At 40.4% G+C, this 23,208-nt stretch overlaps 1 protein-coding gene and 1 non-coding gene across 2 annotated transcripts; one reads left to right on the top strand and one right to left on the bottom strand.

Annotated features, from left to right (window-relative positions):
* Window positions 1-180: 180 nt before the first annotated feature.
* Window positions 181-21,652, bottom strand: Gins1 (GINS complex subunit 1). Its single transcript, XM_055602630.1, has 7 exons — window positions 21,429-21,652; window positions 17,137-17,201; window positions 14,126-14,224; window positions 12,732-12,822; window positions 6,274-6,390; window positions 3,776-3,850; window positions 181-1,359 (listed from the first exon to the last, which is right to left on the bottom strand). Exons 1-7 carry the CDS (start codon window positions 21,501-21,503, stop codon window positions 1,291-1,293), a joined length of 591 nt encoding a protein of 196 aa, XP_055458605.1. The 5' UTR covers window positions 21,504-21,652; the 3' UTR covers window positions 181-1,290.
* On the top strand, window positions 9,809-9,915 carry LOC129673040 (U6 spliceosomal RNA). The gene has a single exon (XR_008719603.1). It is a non-coding gene; the product is annotated as a U6 spliceosomal RNA (small nuclear RNA).
* Window positions 21,653-23,208: the final 1,556 nt, after the last annotated feature.

Genomic DNA, 23,208 nt, shown 5'->3' with positions numbered 1-23,208 from the left:
ATACAAGTCTCAAAAAAAAAAAAAAAATTACGAAGACTGAAGTAATACCTAGTATGTTCTATCATCATGATAGCTAACACCTTATAGGAAATTATTTGAGAGGTGAAAAGGATCAAAACACACTGTATGAAATTCTCAAAAATACTTACAATTATTTTCGTTTTAAAAGTATATTCTCTATATAAATGAAATCAAATTAGAAGCCAAAACTAAACTGATGTAGGGATGCACATCTTTAATCCCAGCACTCATGAGGTAGAGGCAGGTGAATCTCTTCGAGTTCCTGGACAGCCAGAACTGCAGAGATCCTGTCTCAAGCAAACGAACAAGAATGAGAATCCAGAACCAGAAAGACAGCTGAAGCTGGGTGAGGCAGCTCAAGACTGTAATTTTAGCATTCAGGAGGCTGAGGCAGAGCATCAGCAGTGCTGAGGTTTCCTCTGGGACTGATCTTCAGAAAAACAAGGATGCTGCTGTCTGCATAGGATAACTGACCTGTTCAGCAGTGTAGCCTCCAGCCCCCCACAGCTCCTGAAGGCTCAACCTCACCTTCAACTTACTGAAACCGCCACTTGGCCAAAATAACTTTTCTGGGGACTTACTCTAGTCTACGTTTACATCTTCCACTGGATAAATATTTTGAAACAATACTTTTGAAAAAATACATAGTTTTCGTCCATATTAGAACAAAGCCATGACACTGGTACCAACTCGCCTACAGGCAGTCTTGAGCAACCACTGCAAAAAATTCCAAATTACGGTGTCTTCCTTTCCTTTCCCAAATAGGTTGATGATAAATTACCATCTTTACTTGAGGGAGTGGTGTAGGAACATGTATTTCAGAAACTCAGCTCCTTGGCAGGCACAACATACACTTGTAAAACCCACTGAAGATGTGCCACCCAGGTGATCCCATCATGAAAACAGATTCATACTGAAGACTTTATTTTCATTTATAAAAGTACATTTACTGTGGGAATGGAATGCCTAGAGATACAGCTTATAACAAAGGCTTACCAGCTGGCAGATTATGTTCCTAGCCAGTATTCCAGGTATAATTTGCTCTTTGATTTTTGTTGTCTTGTCTTTTGGGGTGATAAGGATGGGTTTCTCAAATGCTAAGCAAGTGCTCTACCACCGAGCTACACCCCAAGCTCTCTTGGTTATCTTAAAGCATGTGTATAAACTTAAAATCAAAGAAGCACTCTGGAGGTCCAGTAAGGACATTTATATAAACTGGACTTAGCTTCACATGTGGCAGAGCCTTGCTGTTATCACCACAGGACACAGTCAGGACAGCACATGCTCTAGAATTCCTTGTCTGATTAACTGCTCACACTTCCACCGAGGCAAAAAGTGCTGCAAATAAAAGGAAGTAGAGGGGAAAGAGTGAGAAATGATTAGGGAAAAAGTTCAATTACATTTTGCATCAGTAAAAAGCAGTAGCTGATTGATTATATATCTTATCAAATTCCACAGCTGTGTAGATAAAAGCTAAGATTAACTAATGTGCTGTTCTAGCCAAGTAAATGATACCACTACTAATTAAACACTACTAAAGTTTATTTTTATAAAAGTTTCTCCAGGCATTGATGATATACATCTTAAATCCCAGCACTCAGGAAGGCAGAGGCAGGTGGATCTGTGAGTTCAAGGCCAGCCTGGTCTACAAAGTTAGTTCTGGGACAGCTAAGGCTACACAAAGAAACCCTGTCTCAAAACACAAAACAAAAAAACTTACTCATTTTTATTTTATATGTATGAGTGTTTTGCCTGTGTGTGCCACATGTATACCTGGTGCCCATCAGGGAACAGAAGATGGCACAGGGTCACCTTGGACTAGGGTCCTCCACAGGGACATGTGCTTAACGTGCCATCTCTCCATCTCCTTACACGTCAAAATTTTCAAAAATTATTAAAAGTGTTAAAATTCCTGATACATTTGACTGCTACGTTAACACCATACTTATAAGTATTAAAGAATACATGTTAACTATTTACCCACAGGTGTCTGAACTATGTGGATGATCTACACAGATACGTGGGTAGTCTTAGGTGTGGCCAGATGTATATTTTAAATTAATGAGTATGTATGCATGTCTGTGAGTGTGTGCATGAGCAGACACAGGCATGCACAGGCCACAGCATGCATGCAAAGGTCAGAAGGCAACTCTTAGGAGTTGGTTCTTTCCTGCTACTTCATGGGATTCAGGGATTGAACTCAGATAATTGGGCCTGTGTGCTGGCACTTCTGCTCGCTGTGCCATCTTGCTGGCCCATGGTTAGGTATTTTAGAAGTTCCTTTACATTAAACAGCAGAAAACAGGTTTTAAATAACATAAGTTGTTTAGGCTGTGTACATGTCTTCACAGAAGCAGATGAACAGACCCAGGCTTCACTGCCTCAGTAAACAGTGGGCAGATCACAGAGCTCAAGAAAACCACAACAAATCGAATTAGCACTTCCACTCATCTTGATGTGAGGACAGCTTTGCTTTTGGCAACTGCAGGTTCCTGGGGAACATCCAGAACACAGGTTTTGAAAGCACTTTATCGTCTGGTTTTGATGCAGTGTGTAAGGAGGAGACACATGGGAGTAAACATTTAACAAAGATTTTAGGGACCTTCAAAATCGGTTCTAAAAGCCTAGTTTTGGGAAATGACAGCTGCACACTAAAACAGATCAGTCACCCTCCTGGGTCAGAGTACCAGACAGTCAGAAGCATTCTGTTCCAGGACATAAACAGTCACATCATGACTTAGGGTCGAGATACCAACTGGGTCAACATCCACATGGCAGGGCAGGCAATGAAGAAAGAGTGGCCTTATGAGGCCCTTTCCCTCCTTTACTGTGATTTCAGAAAATGGGGAGAGGGTAAAAATGAACTGTGTTAATATGAAATCTCAGCTCTTTTACAACTTGACAGACTTAATCTTGTCCTATTAAGCTATTCTGCTTACATATTAAGTACTTATATTTTCATAAGTTTAGGCATAAGTTTAATCCAACATTCTTTTGCTTCTTCAGTACTAAGGATATGAACCTATAGCTTCATGTATGCTGGAGAAGTGCTCCACCATCAAGGCACAACTCCAACCCTCTTTTTACTTTTTATTTTGAGATAAGAGCTCACTAAGTTGCCAGGGATGGCTTGGAATTTCCTTTTTAGCCAGGTTTCTTTTGAACTTGATATATATACCAGCCTGGCCTGGAACTCAGAGAGATCTGCCTGCCTCTGCCACCCAAAGTGCTGGGATTATAGACAAGCACCACTGTACTTGGTTGGTCTTCAACTTTTGATCCTCCTGTCTCTGGTGGGATTACCAACCCTTAAATTCAACATTTTAATAGTCCCCTAATAATCTGTCAACTAACTAGAATAAGGCCCAGTATAATCACTACTCAAGAAAATGTTTGGTATTAAATATAAGCAGCAGCCTAGTAAATGAATTAACTTTTTCTTGACATATGATACATTTGCTTCATCTTATTATTTAAAAAAGTGCAGAGATATAGAAGAATGTCATAAACAGATAGTCACTTTGCTACCAAATCCAGCATTTCCACACAAACATTCTTTTTTCTCTGAAAACAGGCTTTCTCTGTGTAGCCCTGGCTATCCTGGAACTGGATCTGTAGAGCAGGCTAGTCTCAAACTCAGAGAACCACCTGCCTCTGCCTCTGCCTCCTAAATGTTGGTATTAAAGTCATGCACTACCTCTGCCCTATTTACACATTCTTAGCAAGGTTTAAAGATTATGACAACAGAAAATACCTGACTATTTTTTTTAAGCAGGATTGAAGTACCATCTTCAACTTCAAATTCTCCATAGTCTTTTAAACACCGCACCTGAAAGAACAAATTGAAATTCTGTTTTCTCTTTAAGATAAGGTCCACCTGTGTTTTTTTAGGTGAGTCTTAACCCTAAAGCTCAAGTGATTCTACTGTGATAGGTTCCTGACTAGCTAGGAGTATAGTTGTCCCCATCATATCTGTTTTACATTATTATAGGTAGTGATCAAAACGAAAACATCCATCACATGAATATTAAATAGATAGCATTTAAATCCACTCCAGTCTCATTTTTGTAGATCCCACCCATATTTCAGTAAGTGAATAGGACATAGCTGAGTTTGCCAGTTCCTACTTTTGGAAGAGATTCTTCCAGTTTCTTCAATACACAAACTCATTTCCGAGAATTCTTAGTAGCACAGCCTTTTTTTTTTTTTTTTTTTTTTTTAAATAAGACAGGGTTTCTTTGTGTAGCCTTAGCTGTCCTGGACTCCCTTTGTAGACCAGGCAGGCCTTGAAGTCACAGAGATCCTCCTGCCTCTGCCTTCCTGAGTTGGACTTACATTATCTTTTAATTGGTAAATAATTCTTAATCATCCCAGTTTGTTCTTCATCTTAACCTTGTTTGTTAGGCAACTAGGTTATCAAAACTGAGAGAAGGTCTTGGTTGGAAGGTAGAGAAGTAATGAAGTCTTTGACAGAAACTTCTGCAATGGTAAAGAACTATCTGGTCTGGCAGGATGACTCAGAGGGTAAAAGGACTTGCTGTGTAAATATGGTGAGCTGAGCTTCATCCCCTAATCTCACAGGATAAGAAGAGAAGCAACTCCCCCAAATTGTCATCATGTATGTCAAGCGACATGCAGTTGCACTCAAATATGCATTACATGCTGCTAATTGTTTAAGGAACAGTACTAAGTGCTATTGAGGAAACAAAGAGGCATTTCACCTCATGAGAACTGGGAAGGAGTTTACTCTCCTGAGAGTTAGGACTCTCCTGCACCATCACTAACTTCCAGGAAAACCAATTCCTGCAGCAAGTACCAGATATTTCTACCATGTCCTAAAATTAATCTGAAGTTTTACAATGACTCTCAGAGCTTTTAACTTAGTGTGAGAAATCCTATTAGAGGAAAATCTCCTCTGCTATAATTTACTCCTTTGAAAAGACTGGCTTTGGGGAAGAGGTGCTGTTGCTGAGCCTTTTGCATGCAAAGTGTAGGGTTTACCACTGAGCTGCACTCTAGATCAGGCATTTCTTATGGAAAAATCTTAGCCATACTTAGAAAACAAAGGCTAATTCAACATGTAGCCAAGTGTGTTCCTTTCAGTCACTTCAGAATTACTATATCCCCATTATGAGACAAGGTCTCCTAAAGCCCAGGTTGGTTTTAAATTCTTAATCATGCTGCCTCAGCCTCCCAGCTGCTGGGACTACAGGCATGAACTACCACACCTGGTTTAAATTACCTACTTCTACACAATAATATTCTTTTTTCCCCACATTGATATTCTTTCAAAAAACTAAACATGGAGCTGGGAGGATGTGGCACATGCCTTTAATCACAGCACTCAGGAAACTGAGCCAGGTGAATCTCTGTGACTTCAAGGCCAGCCTAATTCACAGAGGGAGTTCCAGCACAGCCAAAGCTACACAGAGAAACCCTGTCTCGAAAAACCAAACCAAACCAACCCAAACAAACAAACAAAAACAACACATAAAGTAAAGCATGGTGGTTCATGCCTACAGTCCCAACACTTGGGAGTGAAAGCAAGAGGATCACAAACTAAGGGTTATCCTTGGCTATAGGGCATGTTCCAGGCAAACCTGAACTGCATGAGACCCTTTCTCAAAAAACAACAAAAACAAAAAACAAAAAGCAACAAACTTCTACTACTATCTGATATCATTACTCATTTAATATCCAAAAGTTCCCACTTGTCTCATAAATATTTTAATTTTTCCCATTTCATTTCATATGTATAGGTGTTTTATCTGCATGTGTATCTATAGACTACATGTACACAGTGTCCAAGTGGGCAGAAGAGGACACTGGTTTCCTAGGACTGGTGCTATAGATGGCTGCGAGCTACCACGTAGATGCTGGGATTGAACCTGAATCCTCTGCAAGAGCAGCCAATGCTCTTAATCAGAGTTAGATATTTTTCTAAGTTTTTATGTTGAAACTAAAATCTGACAGAGCTACACATTGTGTTTTATGTCTTATGTTTCAATGTATAATTTCTCTCCCTCTTTAGAAACTTCTTCTTTTCTTGGCCTTCTATTTATGGTACCAAAGACAAAGTGGTACTATTAATATGGGTGTACTGATGAAATTTTAGGTATCCATCCTAAAGACAGTATCTCCTCTTGCTCTTTTGTCTTAAGTTTTCTTTCTTCTTTCTTTTTAAAAAGAAGAGTAAATTCTCATCTTTCATAGAAGGTAGCACAATGTGTACGTTAAAGTAATTATACATACTTCAATGTATAGGCTTTTGGGGGGTTTCACATCCTGTGTGATGTCTAAGCCTTCATCTCCTCCCAGTGACCTCATGTAAGTAGCCAGAGACTTTTTATAATGGTTGAACCACTCCATCTGTGAACATAAAAACAGTCATTTGACAAAGGTTTAAGAAAATAGGCACAAAGCACCTATTACCGTTTCAAAAACATATCGTAGGGCTGAATCTTCCCACATTAGGTAACTTAATTATGAAAATCATCCACAGACAAGGTCACTGGCCCAGTGACCTTTTGCCAGGTATTTTAGGTTGTATCAAGTTGACAAAGCTATTACAGCTAACAAAGTGAAGACAGCTCTGGCAGACATCAGACACTTAGCCAGTATGGTCTGAGCAACAGCATATAAAAACCACAGGGAAGACAAGGTTCAAGCTCAGCTGACCCTGCCCTTTGTGCATGGAACTAGCAGGCTCAATTTCTGAGGACTCTCAAGAGTGACCAGACAGGTACTCTAGTACCTCATCTATGTTTTCTTTTAAACCCTAGGAAATCCCCTCACCCTTTTATTCTTTTTGAATGCCCTCCCACTTTTATTTAGTGTTACTTTTACCTTCCTCCCCGCCCCTCAACATGGTTTCTCTGTGTAGCTATGGCTAGCCTGGAACTAGTGACCAGGATGGCCTCAAACTCACTGAGATCCACCTGCCTCTGCCAGTACTGGGATTAAAGGCATGCACCAAAACCCCACCTGTTTGTGTTTTGAGGCAGAGTTTCACCCAGTAATCCTGGCTTTCCTGGAACCTGCTATATACACCAACCCGGCCTTGAACTCACAAAGATCTGCCTGCCTCTCTGCATCCTGAGTGCTGGGATTAAATGTGTTCTATACCATGCCTGGATATTTTTACTTTATTTTTGAGGGAAAAAAAAAATCATCTGGCCTGGTTGTGGTACACACATTTAACCCCAGCACTTGTGTGGCAGAGGCAGGCAGATCTCTGTGAGATCAAGGCCAATCTAGTCTACAAAATGAGTTCCAGGACAGCCAGGGCTACACAGAGAAACCTTGTCTCAAAACAAAACAAACAACAAAAAAAAAAATATTGAATTTTTTTCTTTTCATCATTTCCTCCTATGTAATCTCTTTGCTCCCTAAAACCATAGTCTTTTTTCTTTTTGTTTTATATTTCTCTCTGTATTACACATGTATATAACAAAACATATATAAACGTGTTTTATATATATATATATGAATATGCCTATGTTAGAGTTACTTGAATGTATGTGATTTCAGGGCTAACGAGTGGATAACCAGTTAGGGGCCTCATCCCCGGGAAAGACAATTCCTTCCTGTAGTACTTTGTCTATGGGTGGAGGCCCATGAGATCCCTCCCATCTTTGATGGCAGTCTACTTGTGCTGTACTTGTTCAGGTCTTATTTAGGCAACCATATTGCTGAAGTATCATGGGTGAAGCTTCCCCATCTCACAGCAGATTCTTCTGGCTCTTACAATCTGTGCCCTCTTGCACAGTCTTCCCTCAGCCTTAAAGGTTTGTGTGTGTGTGTGTGTGTGTTTCGCTGATTTTGGTTAATAGATGATTTTCACTGTGAGGCAATATATGTTTCTCTTTTTTTGTTTTTTCTTTTTTGCCCGATGTTTTCCCTTAAATAACTGCCTATAAATATTTAGAACATTTTGACTTTACCTTACTGGCTTTAAATACTTGTATTTTTATTCTTTACTTGCCCAATTTGTTTTGGAAGTTTTTCATGATTGAGATATCTTCTTTTTCTTTCTTTCTTTCTTTTCTTTTCTTTTCTTTTCTTTTTTTTTTTGCCAGATTTCTCTTTGTAACACTAGCTGTCCTGGATTCACTTTGTAGACCAGGCTGGCCTTGAACTCTCAAGAGATTTGCCTGCCTCTGCTTCTTCAGTGCTAGAATTAAAGGTGTCACCACCTCTCGGCTTGTTTTTTCTTTTATTCTCTAATTTCTTGCTCTTTTCCTTGAGTAACAGTTTTCTCACTTATCTTCTTTCCCCTTTCTTGTATTTAATCTTGTTTTTCTATTTCTCTCCTTTCTCTGCTTCCTTTTATGTTACTCATTTAATTAACTTTGTCTTATATTCTACAGTAGCTTTGCCAATTTCACTTCTGTGTTCACTGTTGATCCATTTCTGTGCTGTTACTTGATTTTAACTGTATTTCTATATCTTGTATGGCTTCTTAATTACTTCTGTTACAGAAACTTGCTTTCTCTCTATGGTGGGTACTGGAGATTAAGCCTTCAAGAAGATCCTCAAATAAAACAGGGAGATCCAGACCAACAGATATATACGTTACCAGACAATGATCCAAATATATGAGAAAGTAGACAAACTGACTCCTCCAAAAAGCTTTATGTAATTCACCTACTAAGCTCAAAGTCAGTGAAATAGCTAAACACTAGAATGATGATTTCAGTAATTTACTAGTAAAAACTGATAAATGTCTTCTACAATGATACAAACAAATTAATTAATTCAATCCAAAACTTAAAGAGAAAAAGTCAGCAATACATGGGGAAGGTGACAAAATGGATGAATTAGGGATAAAAGTCAGCAACCTAGAACAAAATGTCAATAAAGAAACTAATATTGTAGGGGGAAATGGTAATAAAACAAACAAACAAAACCTTACTGAATTAATTTTTTTTAAAAAAAGACCCCCATGGAGCAGAAGAAAGAGGAATACTACAAGCATCAGCATGGAGATAAGCATCACCACACAGTGACAGAGAACTCTCTGGCACCCAATTAAGAGAGCAAATCTAAGAATCCACAGGATAGAACTTAAGATAAAATTTAAAGGCTTGAGAGATTCTATTCAATGATACTATAGTGAAAATTTCCCAAATGTAGAAAAAGATATCCAGACACAAGATGCACTAGAACCCTAATGACACATGAGAGTCATTGGGAAAGAGTCTCTCTGTAACATATTATAGTTAAAATGTCAAAAATACAAGGCAAAATAGAATTACAAGATGGTATAACAATCAGAAACATATGCGGAGGTGCCAAATACTGGTGGCTATGTATAAAATGTCAGATAGGGCCTGAAACAATAGTAGTAGGTGGTTTCAGCACCCTACTGTCATCCAAACAGATAATTAACAAAGAAATCTCAGGTCTGCTACTGAGGTCTACTAAATTATACTGTAGGGGATGGTTCATTTTGTTGCTGTTGCAGAGAACCTGAGTTCAGTTTCCAGCATCAACACGGTAGCCCACAATCACCTGTAATTCCAGTTCTAGGGGATCTGGCCCCCTCTGTTGACCTCTAACGGCACCAGGAATGCACACATGTCCATATATACATTCAGGAAAACCATTTATATACATAAAATAAATCTTAAAAAAACAAATTACACTGTAGATCAAATGAGCATATCAGATATGCATAGAATATCTATCTAATAGGTAATGAATAAACATTTTTCTCAGCAGCCCTTAAAGCTTCTGGAAGACATCACATTCTGGGCCCAAATCAATTATTTAAAAATACCAGAGAGTGCTCGCTTCGGCAGCACATATACTAAAATTGGAATGATACAGAGAAGATTAGCATGGCCCCTGTGCAAGGATGACACGCAAATTCATGAAGTGTTCCATATTTTTTGTGATCTGATAGACTAAGATCAGAAGGAAGGAGAAGAGGACCTCCCCTATCAGTGAACTTGGGGAGGGGCATGCGTGAAGAAGGTGGAGGGAGGGTGGGATCGGCAAGGGAGGAGGGAGGGGCTTATGGGGGGATACAATGTGAAATAAAAGTGAATAAAGTGTTATTAATAAAAAAATACAAGAGAATCTAAATAGCTTTTTGTATCTTATCAAATTAATGCAATAAAAATAGAAATCAACAAAACTACTGAAACCACACAAATACTTGGAGATTCAATAATACACTTTTGAAGAAATTGGGGAGGAAACAGAAAATTTTCTAGAATCAAATGATGTGAGAATACAACTTACCCAAACCCTTGATACACAGCTAAAGCAGTTCTAAAAGGAAAGATGGTAGCTATAAGCACTTACATTGAAAACTTAGATTTCAAATAAATGGCCTAGCAATGCACCTCAATGTCCTAGGAAAACAACAGCCCTGTAATGGAAGTTTTGGTTGTGTTTTATGGGTATGTTTTGTTGTAGTCCCAAGTGTGGGATTCAGGAATGCTTTGGCCATTGCTGATACCAGCCTAGTGAGAGGCATATGATCTTTTTCAGCAATAAATAGCCTTGTGAGAGGGTATGTGATCCTTGTCAGCAGGAAACTGAACAACCCTTCCCTTCCAGTCACTCCTACAGAGAATGTTATGGAGAACACTTCAAGGAGGCTGCTGCTGATTCATTCTGCGGTTGCTGCTTTTGCTATTGCTAGATTGATGGTTTGCTGGACTGTTGGAATCCTGATGATGAAGAGTAGAATCATCCTAAGGAACTATGTCTAAAGAGGTCTACTTACCCTGTCCCTACTAACCTTCTTTCTCTCCTACCTAGCGTCAGGTATTTGAGGGGTAGTAGAGGCATTTAGGAACCCAACAACCCTAACCAGCAGGAAGTAATTAAGAGAACTATGCCCCCTCTCTCCACTAATCTTTCTTTCCTACCTGGTGTTATGGTGTTGAAAGGAATTGGGGTGGAGAAAGGGACATAAGGAACCTCAAATAAAGTAGGTTTAAAAAAATCAAAAGTCTACATAGTCCAAGTGCAGTAAGAGGCAAGAAATAATAAAGATCGTTACAGAATTAATTAAGTTGAAACCAAAAAATAATATAGACTCAATGCCCCCTCCAAGTGGATAAATTCCTAGGCATTTATGACCTACCGAAAAGAAATCAAGAAGAAACAAATCCATTATAATCAGAGAAACTGAAGCAACAATAAAAAGCCTTCCAACAAAGGAAAGCCCAGAACTAGATGAGCTCACTATAAAATTCTACCAAACCTTTCAAGAAAAGCTAACACAAATACTTTTAAATTGTTCTATAACAGAAGGAAAGAAACAATGCCAAACTCATTGTACAAAGCCAACATTACCATGACACCAAAACCCTATAATGATATAACAAAAAAGAAAAATATAGACAAATTTCCCTGATGGGTATAGACATGAAAATGCTCAATGAATTCTTACTGTCAGAATACAAGAACATGTTAAACTAGATCATGACCATGTTGACTTCACCCCAATGACAAAAGGCTGGTTCAACACGCACAAATCAATCTGTATTTACACTGTGTAAATAGAGATAAGGAATATCATTGATACAGAAGTATCAAGAGTATTTTGTTAATGAGGAACTCACAGTGGACCCTGGTTAGTTTATGCTAACTTACCAACACAAAGTAGGGGCTACAAACCATACAATCAGTGGACCGGCTTTGGACCTCACTAACAGTGTGACCTCCTGGGAGAGGAGGAGAAAAGACTGAGCTCAGTGACAGGGTTAGTAATTGCATGGCCATGTCCCTAGAATATAAAACCCCAATCACTTAGACACCAATGCTGTGTAAGCACACCTGGATGGCAATGTTATATGTACCATTATGGAATGTGTCATGATGGTGTCAAGCTCTGATTTACAAAAATAAGTAAGATGTCAGAAGCTTAAGAGTGTCCAACCCTTTCAGCCTTTGTCTTGTGAGCCTCATCTGGCTGGTTCCAATCTGTATCCACTTTGCTTCATATCCATCTGGTTTCAAGACTTTAAAGTTTGAAATAGAATGATTTTGAGTTTTATGACTTATTCTGGGGAAGTACTGAACATATATGAATCATGGGACATGAAAACTTGTAAATGTTACCTGAAGTAAGGGGAGATCTTATGAAAGATGAAGTATGGTCTAACTTCAGGCAGTTAGTGTCTGAAGTCCTTGCAAGCCTTTATCATTTTTAAAACTTATGTACATTGGTGTTCTGCTTGCATGTGTATCTGTGTGAGGCTGTCAGATCTCTAGAACTGGAATTACATAGACAGTTCTGAGCTGCCATGTGGGTCCTGGGAATTAAATCAGGTCCTTTAGAAGAACAAGCAGTACTCTTAACCACAGAGCCATCCCTCTGGCCCCTAAACCTGTATCTTTTTGTTGTTGTTTGAGACAGGCCTTGGCTGTGTAGCCTTGGCTGTCCTGGAATCACTTTGTAGAGCATGCTGGTCTCAAACGCACAGAGATCTGCCTGCTTCTGCTTTCCAGAGTACATGGCGTGCGCCACCATGCCTGGCTAACCTGTATCATTTTTAGAGGAGAAAATTTAGGTATAGGAAGAGGTGGAGCTACTTGCTTGAGATAGACAGTTCTTGAATAGTCAGATTGTATGTTTATCTGGCTCCAATTCAATATCTGGAGTATCCTGTGCCTCAGTTACTGGATTAATCAAGACTTATTACCAATAAGAAATAGCATTGTTATACATTTGAATAGTGCTAACTTACTTCTTCAGCAGACATGTGGAATCGTAAAGCATTTGGCAAGACACTGCCATACTCCCACCTCAAAGCTCTAATCCGAAGCAACCGGTCATACCTAGGATATGAAGGGATTAGATGATATAAGAATAAAAGGGGCCAAAAGTCATACTAATGAGAAGACTCAAGGCTCACAAAAAAAAACCTAAATGGAATTTGGCTACCGAAAGAAGGACATCAATAGAAAACATCCTTGGGACAATGGAAAAAATGTGCATAAGAACTGTGTAGACTGCTGGGTGTAGTGGTGTGTGGGAAACCCTACTGCTAAGGTCACAGTCCATCATGAATGGAAAGCCCTGAGCTAGGCATAAAATGGAGGATTCCCTTTGTGAGCACGGCTTCATTTTCTCTGCCTGAGGAGCCTATATCCCTACACCATCTACTGGAGGAATGTCATGTAGTCTTTAGGAAAATTATAGGTTCAACCTCCTTTCTCCTGATGGTAAGAACCTGCTCAACAAGTACCTGGGATTCCTACAATAGCTCTTCATGCGAATGAGGCATATGCCCACCCTGGGTAATCTGTACCCACCCTGGGATCCCTACTGACTCTCCAAAGTTCTATATAACCCTTGTTCACCTCGAATAAAGTTAAACTGCCTTACTGAAGCTGGTCCCAGAAGTTGAAGCCATTGTATTCCTGGCTTTTGGAACCCTGCCCACTGACTCGGCTCCCCTCGCCCTCATGGACTGGTGGCCAACAGTCCCCAAGAAAAGGGGAGACCCACAGTGGCACTTGCCTTTAATCCCAAAACTTTGCAGGCAGAGGCAGGAGAATCTCTGTGAATTCAAGGGCCAGCCAGGACTAGATAATGAGACCCTGTTTCAACCTGACAGATGCCATCAAGCATTGTTTATTTCTCCAAATGTGACAAAATGCAGTGGTTCCAAAGACAATGAGGGCCTTGCTGCTTAGATAAGAACAATATTAAGAATTCAGTAATGAGCTGCCATGATACTCCAAATTAGTGCAGCATAAAAACAAAATACAATGAAGTAAATATGGCCCAACACTAAGAGCTAAGAACCAAGTTCCACAGGGCAAGCTATATTATTCTCATTTTTTATGACTATAGTACTATCTTATAATTTAAAAACTTCTTAAAAAAGAAAGCCAGGTGTGATTTCAGTTGGGAGGCAAAAGCAGAAAGATCTCTGTGAGTTCAAGGTCAGCCTATCTACATAATCAAGTTCAAGCCTGGTCATGAGGACATGGGTACAACTCTGTCTCAAAAACAAAACAAAAACATAAAAAGAAACAACAGAAGATTTGTTTCTTTTCTATTCACTGAGAAACCTAATTACATCAAAAACCCTCCCAGGTTACCTGACACCCAAGCAAAACCCAAGACACTTACAAGTATGCTATAGTGCAGCGTCGATTTCTTAACAAAGAACAATGACGAAATTTGATGGTTGGTATCAGATCACCTCGTCCAGCTGACTTGGCTTCATTCCTGATAAGGACAAGTAAGGAGCAAGAAACAGATATGCATATTCCAGTGTAGGTAAAATTTCAAAACCAGAATGACTGACTGACATGCTTGTTTTGTCCCTTTCCAGTTAGTAGCAGTCAACCAGAGCAGAGTAGCTACCTCCATGTCAGTGCTTTCACTGGTGTATTAAAAGATGAAAAGAACTGGGTATGGTGCATACCTTTAATCCTGGCACTTAGAAGGCAGAGTCAGAAAGGTCTCTGAGTTCAAGGCCATCCTAGTCTACATGATGTAGTGAGACCCTGTATTTGTCACTGAATATCTAAGTTGTTTTGTTTTTGTGGTGCTGGAGATTAAACCCAGGGCCCCACATATGCTGGGCAAGTGCTCTAGCACCAAGCTACTCCCGTTACCACATAAAGCTATTCTACATACTTCTGCCACTCTATGAAGGACAGAATTCTCCACATTCCTTCCAACTGCTTACACTGTAAGGATACAATTCCTGGATTATAAGGAACTAATACAATACATGGTGGCACCATGTCTATAATCCCAGAATTTGGGAAACAAGACAGGATAGAAAGCTTTAGGTAAAATTGAATAAAAAATGAGATCTTTTTTCAAAAGATTAGATAAATTTAATAGCAGAATAATTTAGAATGCATATGTAAAACTTTTTACATTTACACATGATTAGTTTAAGGACTCACTTCTATTCATATTTATTTTAAAAATTTTATTGCATTTATTTCTATGTACACATGGGTCATGATGTGGAGAAGAGATCAGAGGACAACCTTAAGGAGTTAATTTTCTCATGGGTTCTGGGGCTTGAACTCAAATCAGCAAGCTTAGCAGCAAGTACTTCCGTCCACTGAGTCATCTCACTTGGCCTATTTTATTTATTTAAAAAAATCCTCTTTTTTGAGCTGGACTGGCACATGGCATTAATCCCAGAATTTAGGAGGCAGAGACAGGCCTACAGAGAGAGTTCTAGGACAGCCAGGGCTACAAAGAGAAACCCTATCTCAAAAAACCCATAATAATAATAATTTTAAAATAATGTAATAATATTTTTATTTTACTTTATATGCATGGCATTTGTACCACATGCATGGAGTTCCCACCGAGGCCAGAAGAGGGTGTCAGATCCCCAGGACCATTGTGAGCAGCCAGGTGGGTTCTGGGAATTAAACCCAGGTATTATCAAGAGCAGCTCGTACTCTTAACCAGTGCCATCTCTCTAGTCCCTCACAAATAATTGTAACCAGAAACTAGTAACAATGGTCACCTCTCCAGAGAAAATTTAAGAGAGTAAGGGACAAATTTCTGGATCATTAATTTACACAGAGTACAGAAAATTCAGTCCTTTACTGAACCAAGACCTAATAGGCCAACTCCAAAATATATTTTTATTCTGTTTATGTTAGTCCAAGTCACTTTTTCAGTGACCTGAATGACCCACTGTGTCCCCTCCTCTCTGCTTGTTAAATAGAGCAGCCAGGATGACTTCAAAACAGACTGCCCACCCCCCACACAAATACCCTCTTTTCCTTGCTAAGCAAAATGGTCTTTAAGTGTACTTTCCTGAGTACTTGCCTCTTTCTGATCCTTGGCATATGTTGTGACCACTGTCTTAATGTTCTCTGCTCACCCTGACTGTTTTAGTGAGTAAAACCCACTTTTTCTTGAAGCCTAAGCTAAGATCTCTTTTCCTTAGAGAAAACTCTCAATACCTCAATTTCTATTAGACTTTATATTGTCTTCTAGCATTATTTTCTCCTGTGGCCTTCCTTTAGAAGACATCTCCGCATTGTGACATGTTTGCGCTTACTGTCTGTCTCCTAAACAGTAAAGGGTCATAAACAGAAATCTAATCTAATGTTATTTACTCTGGAAATGCCAGAGACATTATTAGTGCAACTTTATTTGGTGTATGTCTGTTGAATGGATTAATGAACAACTTTGTAAAATTGAGTTCAAGACTTAATACCTGACTCACTTTTACCCCAGCCCTGCTGAGGGTCATTTCCTCATTCTGTCATCTACACGTGTTGTGCTCCTATCAATTTGTATGCCCACAGATCTTATCGTTCAGTATTAATTTCTACATCCACGTAACTCACAAACCTCTCTAGCTAAGACTCAGACTACACTGGGCATTAAAGCCAGCACTTGGGAGGCAGAGGCAAGCAGATCTCGGAGTTTGAGGACACCTTGGTCTACAGAGCAAATTTCAGGACAGTCAGAACTATACAGAGAAACCCTATCTCAACGGGGTGTGTGTGTGTATGTGTGTGTGTGTGTGTGTGTGTGTGTGTGTGTGTGTGTGTGAACAGACAACACTAAGACACTGACTACCTCAGCTTTGATCCAGCTCTCGACATCCTTTTTACTCTGACCATGTGATGGCGGCCTCTGAAGTGTGTTCACACAGTCCAGATTCTCCACTATATGAATTGCTACGCCTAGCTTTAAATATTCAATTTATAGCCCTTCCTTGACCTGCAAACTGAGACACCAGTTCTCAATAAACTCTACTCATGCTGCCAGAATCATTGCTATTCCAGCTCAGTGAACCCCTCTCCTTCAAACACACTAAGGCATCTGTTAACGAAAAAAGAAAAAAAAGGAAAGGAGTGGACACCAAGTGTTAACTGCACTGTGGTCTCCATCTGCCCCTCTCATCGTTTTACGTCTATCTTCATTCTTCATACATCATCATACACCATGAAGATGTATTAACATGGGAAGCACTGCCCAACCACAGGACAGCAGAAACCCTTCAAGTGATAGTCCTGTGCTCACTTGTACAACCAAGGTTACCCAGATTTACAGAGTAAAAAAAATGACACCCCCAAGGAGATACAAGATTCTGATTTTAACATCTCATTTCGTATTTTTAAAGCATCAGTATTATCACAACTTACACATCAGACTGGTTTTGTTCATACAAAGCTTTCATTTCCTCCAGAACTTGTCTGAGTCCGTCCTCCTGAAATATACACACTGATTTTGACAAACATTCATTGATTCCCCTGTTAATATTTTTTTAATTTTAATTTTATTTTTATTTTATGTACATTGGTGTTTTGACTGCTTGTATATCTGTGTTAGGGCGTTAGATGCCCTGGAACAGGAGTTACAGACAGTTGTGAGCTGCCATGTAGGTGCTGGGAATTGAACCTGGGTCCCTTGGAAGAACAGCCATTGTTCTTAACCGCTGATCTATCTCTCTAGCCTGATTCCCTATTAATTTCAATCTATACCTATACCATATTTATTTTTCATTTACATACCTTACCAAAAAAACCAGGCTTCACAATATTTCCATGGCTACAGATGTTGGTAAGGAACATAAAGGGGGCTAGCCCTGTGGACAGAGCAGTTCCTGAACTCAGGATGCCAAGCAGGAGGATAAAGAGTTCAAGGTCTTTATGCACTGCACAGATAGCCTATCTTAAATAACAAAGGACCATGGGTGCAACTCTGTGGTAGAGCATTCTCCTAGCTCACTTAAGACCCTCAGCTCTATGCCTGGCATGAGAAAAAGTTAAAACACAACTACCATATGACCCAGCAATTCTACTACTAGGTTTATTATATCCAATCCCATGTAAACTTTTTTCTTTCTTTCTCCCTTTTTTTAAATTTTTATTTATTTTTTTAATTTTATGTGCATTAGTGTGAAGGTGTCAGATTCCTTGGAATTGGTGTTACAGACAGTTGTGAGCTGCCATGTGGGTGCTGGGAATTGAACCTGGGTCCTTTGAAAGAGCAGGTGGTGCTCTTAACCACTGAGCCACCTCTCCAACCCCTGTTATTTTCTTCCTTTCTTTCTATTATGGAGCTAAATCTCCAACCCACACACAAAAACTTAAGACACAATTTTGTTGTGTTTAATTCCTCATGTTTAAGTTGCCATAACTGGTTTTCTTGAGACAGGGTCTTGCTAGTACTATGTGACCCAGGCTGACCTCAAACTCACATTAAACCTCCTACCTCAGCATCCCAAGTCCTGGAATGTTGTGGATATAAACATGTTTTTGTTTTGGTCCCAGGCGTGGGATGTGGGATTGATTCAAATGGTCCACAGCAGCAGACTATTTGCCTTAATGCGGGCTCTTGGAGCAGCTCTTTGCCAGCTGCAGACAGTTTAAATGTAAGGATTTTGGAGAGAGAATAAATGCCAGAGCCCAGAGAGTGTGGAGTCGGAGAAAGAACAAGGCTGCTGCTTCCCCCTTGCTGCTCCCGGTTGCTGTTGTGAGACAAGAAGTTGGGGATCTCCTGAAATGAGGATTGGAGTGGCTCCAAGGAACCCAACCACCCTACCCAGCAGGAAGCAACTAAGAGAACTGAACCTGCTCTCCACTAACCCTTTTTCTCTCCTACCTGGTGTTGGGGTATTGTAAGGGATTGGGGTGGAGTAGGGAGAAAAAGATAAAAGAAACATAAATAAAAGGGTTTTTTTTTGAAAAGTACATTGGATATAGGCATACACTGGCTTTACACAAATGTTCTTGGTAGCATTATTCAAAATAATCAAATGCAAAAATAATACAGAGGACCAGCAACAGAGAGATAAGTCAAATGTGTTACATCACCCAGTAGAGTATCACTTAGCTATAAGGAATGAGTACTGACACATGCTACAACATAGCTAGACCCTGAAAACTCCATGTTAAACCAGACACCAGATACACAAGGACTATAGTTGTAGTGTACTTATCAAGAATACCTGGCAAGGCAAATTCATGCACAGAAAAGTAATTTAGTCAGGCACTGTAGCAGAGGCCTAGAAGCAGTTCCGGAATTGGAAGGAGTATCTCAAGTCGAGGCCAGCCTGGACCACGTAGTAAAACCTGTCTTAAAACAAAACAACAAAAAAAAAAACAGAATTAGGGACTGGAGAGATGGCTCCGTGGTTAAGAGCACTGAGGACCTAAGTTCAATTCCCAGCATCCACATGGCAGCTACCAACAGTCTGTAACCCCAATTCCAAGGGATCTGACACCTTCACACTAATGCACATAAAATTAAACAAATTATTTAAAACAAACAAACAAAAAACCAAAATGAGAGCAGGTGAGATGGCTCAGCATATAAGGGCACTTGCCTTCAAGAATGATGACCTCCTGTAACTCACATGGTAGAAACAACTTTCTCAAGTTGTCCCTTGACCTCCACACCTGTGCTGTTGTGCACATACCTTCACCCACATAAGTAAATAGAGAAAAAGTGGTTATCAGGAGCTGTGAGAAAGGGAGAACTGGGCACTACTGATTAATGACAAAAGTTTTTGCTGGAGTAATGAAATGGCTTTGGAAACAGAAGATTTGACAATAGCATGAATGTAATTATAGTGACATTCAAACATACACTAAGTTAAAATGGGCAACTTTATAGTAGTATGTGGATTTTTAAAAGGTAAAACAGTAGCCATTTTAAAAAGTGCAATAGGGGCTAAAGAGATTGTACCTTGCCTTTTACTACATTGTGGGTTCCTTTTCTCACCCTTTACTGCCTCAGTTTCACCCCCTATCACTAGATAGGAGAGAAAGAAAGAGGGGAGAAAGAAGGAGAGAGATCCCTGAATCTAATTTCTTGTTTCTTCTTTGAGCATAACTATTAACAAACTGTAACCAACCTTCCTGAGCTAACAACCACCTCTGCCCCTCAGAGGCCCTAACATTTATATACCCTCTGAAAAGTTACCAGAATTCCAGTCGTCACACAGTCACTGAAAATAATCTGCAGCTGGCAAAACCATGCCTTGCTAGAGCATGATGCAAATCATAGTCAGCTGCTGTGGACAGTCCAAAGCTGCTCCATATCTCCATATTCTTATAATATTTCTGTGTTTTTAAAGAAATCAAAATTCCAGAATTCTCACTACAAGAGATGGCTTAGACGTTACGAGCACTGATTGCTCTTGCACAGGCAAGAACCCAGGTTCGATTCCCAGCACCCACATGGTGATTCCTAACCATCTGTAACTCCAGTTAGGGGAATCCACTGCTTTCTTCTGACCTCCATGGGCACCAGGCATACACACTGTCGCATACATTGATGCATGCAAAACATTCATACACACAAATTTTAAAAACACACCACTATAAGAATAGTCTTAAATACATCATACTGGGCAAGAGCAAGTGTCAACTCAGCTGTAGAACACACCTGTAATCCCAGCACTCGGAGAGGCAGGTGAATCTATGTGAGTTCGAGGCCAGCCTAGTCTACAAAGCAAGTGCAGGAAAGAGAAGGTGATACAGAGTAACCCTGTCTTGAAAAACAAAAAACAAAACAAGAAGTGTCAGCCCTTAGCAGACTGAACCCAGAAACTTAAAAAGCCAATATTCCACAAGCAAGGAAATCTGTGGTTTCCAAAGGCTGCTGCTGAGACACAGCTTCACAGCAACTCCCAGAATTACTTGGGTTGTATCAAGATGCTAAAGAGACTAGCTATAAAGATATAAGTGGAGCAGGAGAGCTGGCTCAGCCGCTAAAAGCAATTGCTGTTCTTGCAGAGGAACTGGGTTCCCAACACTCATGTCCTGCAGCTCACCACTGCCTGTAACCCCATTTCCAGAGGACCCCACATCCTCTTCCGGCATCCATGGACTACCTGCATGCAGGTGACGCAAAACGCTTTAAAAAAACAAAACAGGCAAACAAACAAACAAAAACAAAAACCCAAAAAACAGGGTTTCTTTGTGTAGTGCTTGGTGTCCTGAAACTCTTTGTAAACCAAGCTGGCCTCAAACTGAGATCCGGCTGCTTCTGCCTCCAGAGTGCTGGGATCGAAGGTGTGCGGACCACCAAGCCCGGCCTTTTTTATTTTTATTTTTTTTTATTTTTATCCATGTCAGCCTGGACTACATGAGGGCTTGTCTCAAAAAACAGAAACAAGAAGCACTCAGATGGGCAAAATTCACCAAATCAATGGGTAACATAATTGTGAGTCTTTTCTTTTTCTTTCTACAATGTTTGGCCCAGTTTCAAGCTTTTTGTTTCCTATCTCGGAATCTAGTAGGGCGGTAATGGGAGCCCAGCGACTGAGGGGTGAGAAGAATCCCCTGCAAGCCTCCGCTAACTTGCCTGGGGCGGGTCCACACAGGCCCTGCCCCAAGGCCAGAGGCCCCGCCCCAAGGCCTGAGGCCCCGCCCCAAGGCCAGAGGCCTGGCCCTCCACACGCCCCTCCTTGGCCACAGCATCTCACGTTGAAGGCCGGCAGCTGCCCTTCCGGCGCACGGTGTAACTCGCGGACAAGCTCCATAGCTTTTTCGCAGAACATGACGGACGCGCCTCGGTCCCGTGATCCCGTCAACTGCCAAGTCACGCCAAACGGTCGCTGGGCTTTCGGCCCCGCACCTCTAGCGTTCAGAGTCCCCCAGCTCCAGCAACCAGCTCCTCGCTTAGGCGCCAAATAGGAGCCTTCAACCAATGGAAGTGCGTTGGCCGTGGGAGTGGGGGGGGGAACCTAAGGCGGCCGAGAAGGGACAAATGACTGCAAGTGCAGCCTCCCTGAGAGGCAGGAAGATTAAGAGGATGGTTTGTTTTATGAAGAGGCAGGGGTTAAGAGGATGGTTTCTTCCCTGGCGAAGCATAGGAAGTTGCTTGCGTCTGAGACACTAGGATGAAACAAAGGGCTTTTTCGATTGTGCAGCAAAGTAAAGTGCACACTCTTCCCTTCCTTTTTATTCTTTTATTTGAATTATCTTTAGGTTTTAAGGCTCACCTTTAGGTTAAAAGGAATCCTTGAGAAACTACTTATGGTGCAGTGTTTTTAGTTTTGCAGTAACGAGAAACTGTCTTTTATTGAGTACTTTCTGAATGGTAGGGAGTATGATGTATGTTTCAGTTAATTCTTAGAATTATCCTTTAGGGGTTATTTGTATGAAGAACTGATAAGGAAACAGCAGTGAACTTACTGCAGCTCATGAAGAGTTTAGAACCTGATTTCTATGATTTGTTCTTTCAGCTCTGGCACTCTTTGATCTTAAAGCAGTTATTTAAAGGTATTTGCAAACTGGAAAATGTCACAGATAACAGCAGTTTAGAATTGGGTATGATACAGCAGTCTCAGCACTTCTGCGGCCAAGGAAGATAGATTACTTCAGTCCAGGAATTCTAAAGGAGCCCGTCGAAAACAAACGAACAACAACAACAACAATAAAAAAGTCAATTAAAAAAAAAAAAAGCCAAAACTGTCTTGATTTGCCTTCTTCTGCTGTCATAGAACATCATGACCAAAAGTGAATTGGAAAGGAAAGGGTTAACTTCAGCTTACAGGTTTGGGCCACCAGGAAGGGAATTCAGAGCAGGAACCCTTGCAGAGGCCATGGAAGGCTGCTTACTGGCTTGCCATGGCTTAATCACCCTGCTTTTACCCAGGACCACCAGCCTTGGGGTGATACTCCCCTCAGTGGTCTGGGCCATCTCAAGTCATTAAGAAAATGCCCCACAGATTAGCCAATCCAGTCTGATGGAGGCAATTCCTCAGGACTCCCTCTTCCCAGTTATGACCATGTTTGTGTCAAATTGACAAAACCAGCGTGCATATTCACCTTTGTGATTATGGGAAATTCCCTAAGCTTACATAAGGCAAGATAAAAATCATGCCATAAAACCCACTTGTTTCATTTAGTCTTTTATTTTTATTTTTTTGATACAGGGTCTTACTATGTAGACCAGGCTGACCTTAAAGTTACAGAAAGCAACCTGCCTCTGTCTCCTAGATAAAAAGTTGTGTGCCACCTTGCCTCACTATTTAGCTAATTTTTGAAGAAGCAATATTTTCTATAAATCAATAATGGATTTTTGTGTTGTTCTTTTGCAAATGTAGATAACAAGACTGTTAGAGTAACTGGACAGTGTTGAGAGAGGTGATTCAGAGACAGATGCTAAGACAAACTGTTCTTCAGGTGAGAGCTTTTTTTTTTTTTTTTCCTTTGTTACTTATTAATGCCACATACAGTATAGTGGGTTCTGAAGAGAGA

This window comes from Psammomys obesus, unplaced genomic scaffold, assembly GCF_907164565.1.
Source record: "Psammomys obesus unplaced genomic scaffold, mPsaObe1.curated_primary_1811, whole genome shotgun sequence".
Lineage (NCBI taxonomy): Eukaryota > Metazoa > Chordata > Mammalia > Rodentia > Muridae > Psammomys > Psammomys obesus.
Note: the sequence above shows the minus strand (reverse complement) of the source record. Positions and strands in the feature narration are given on the sequence as shown.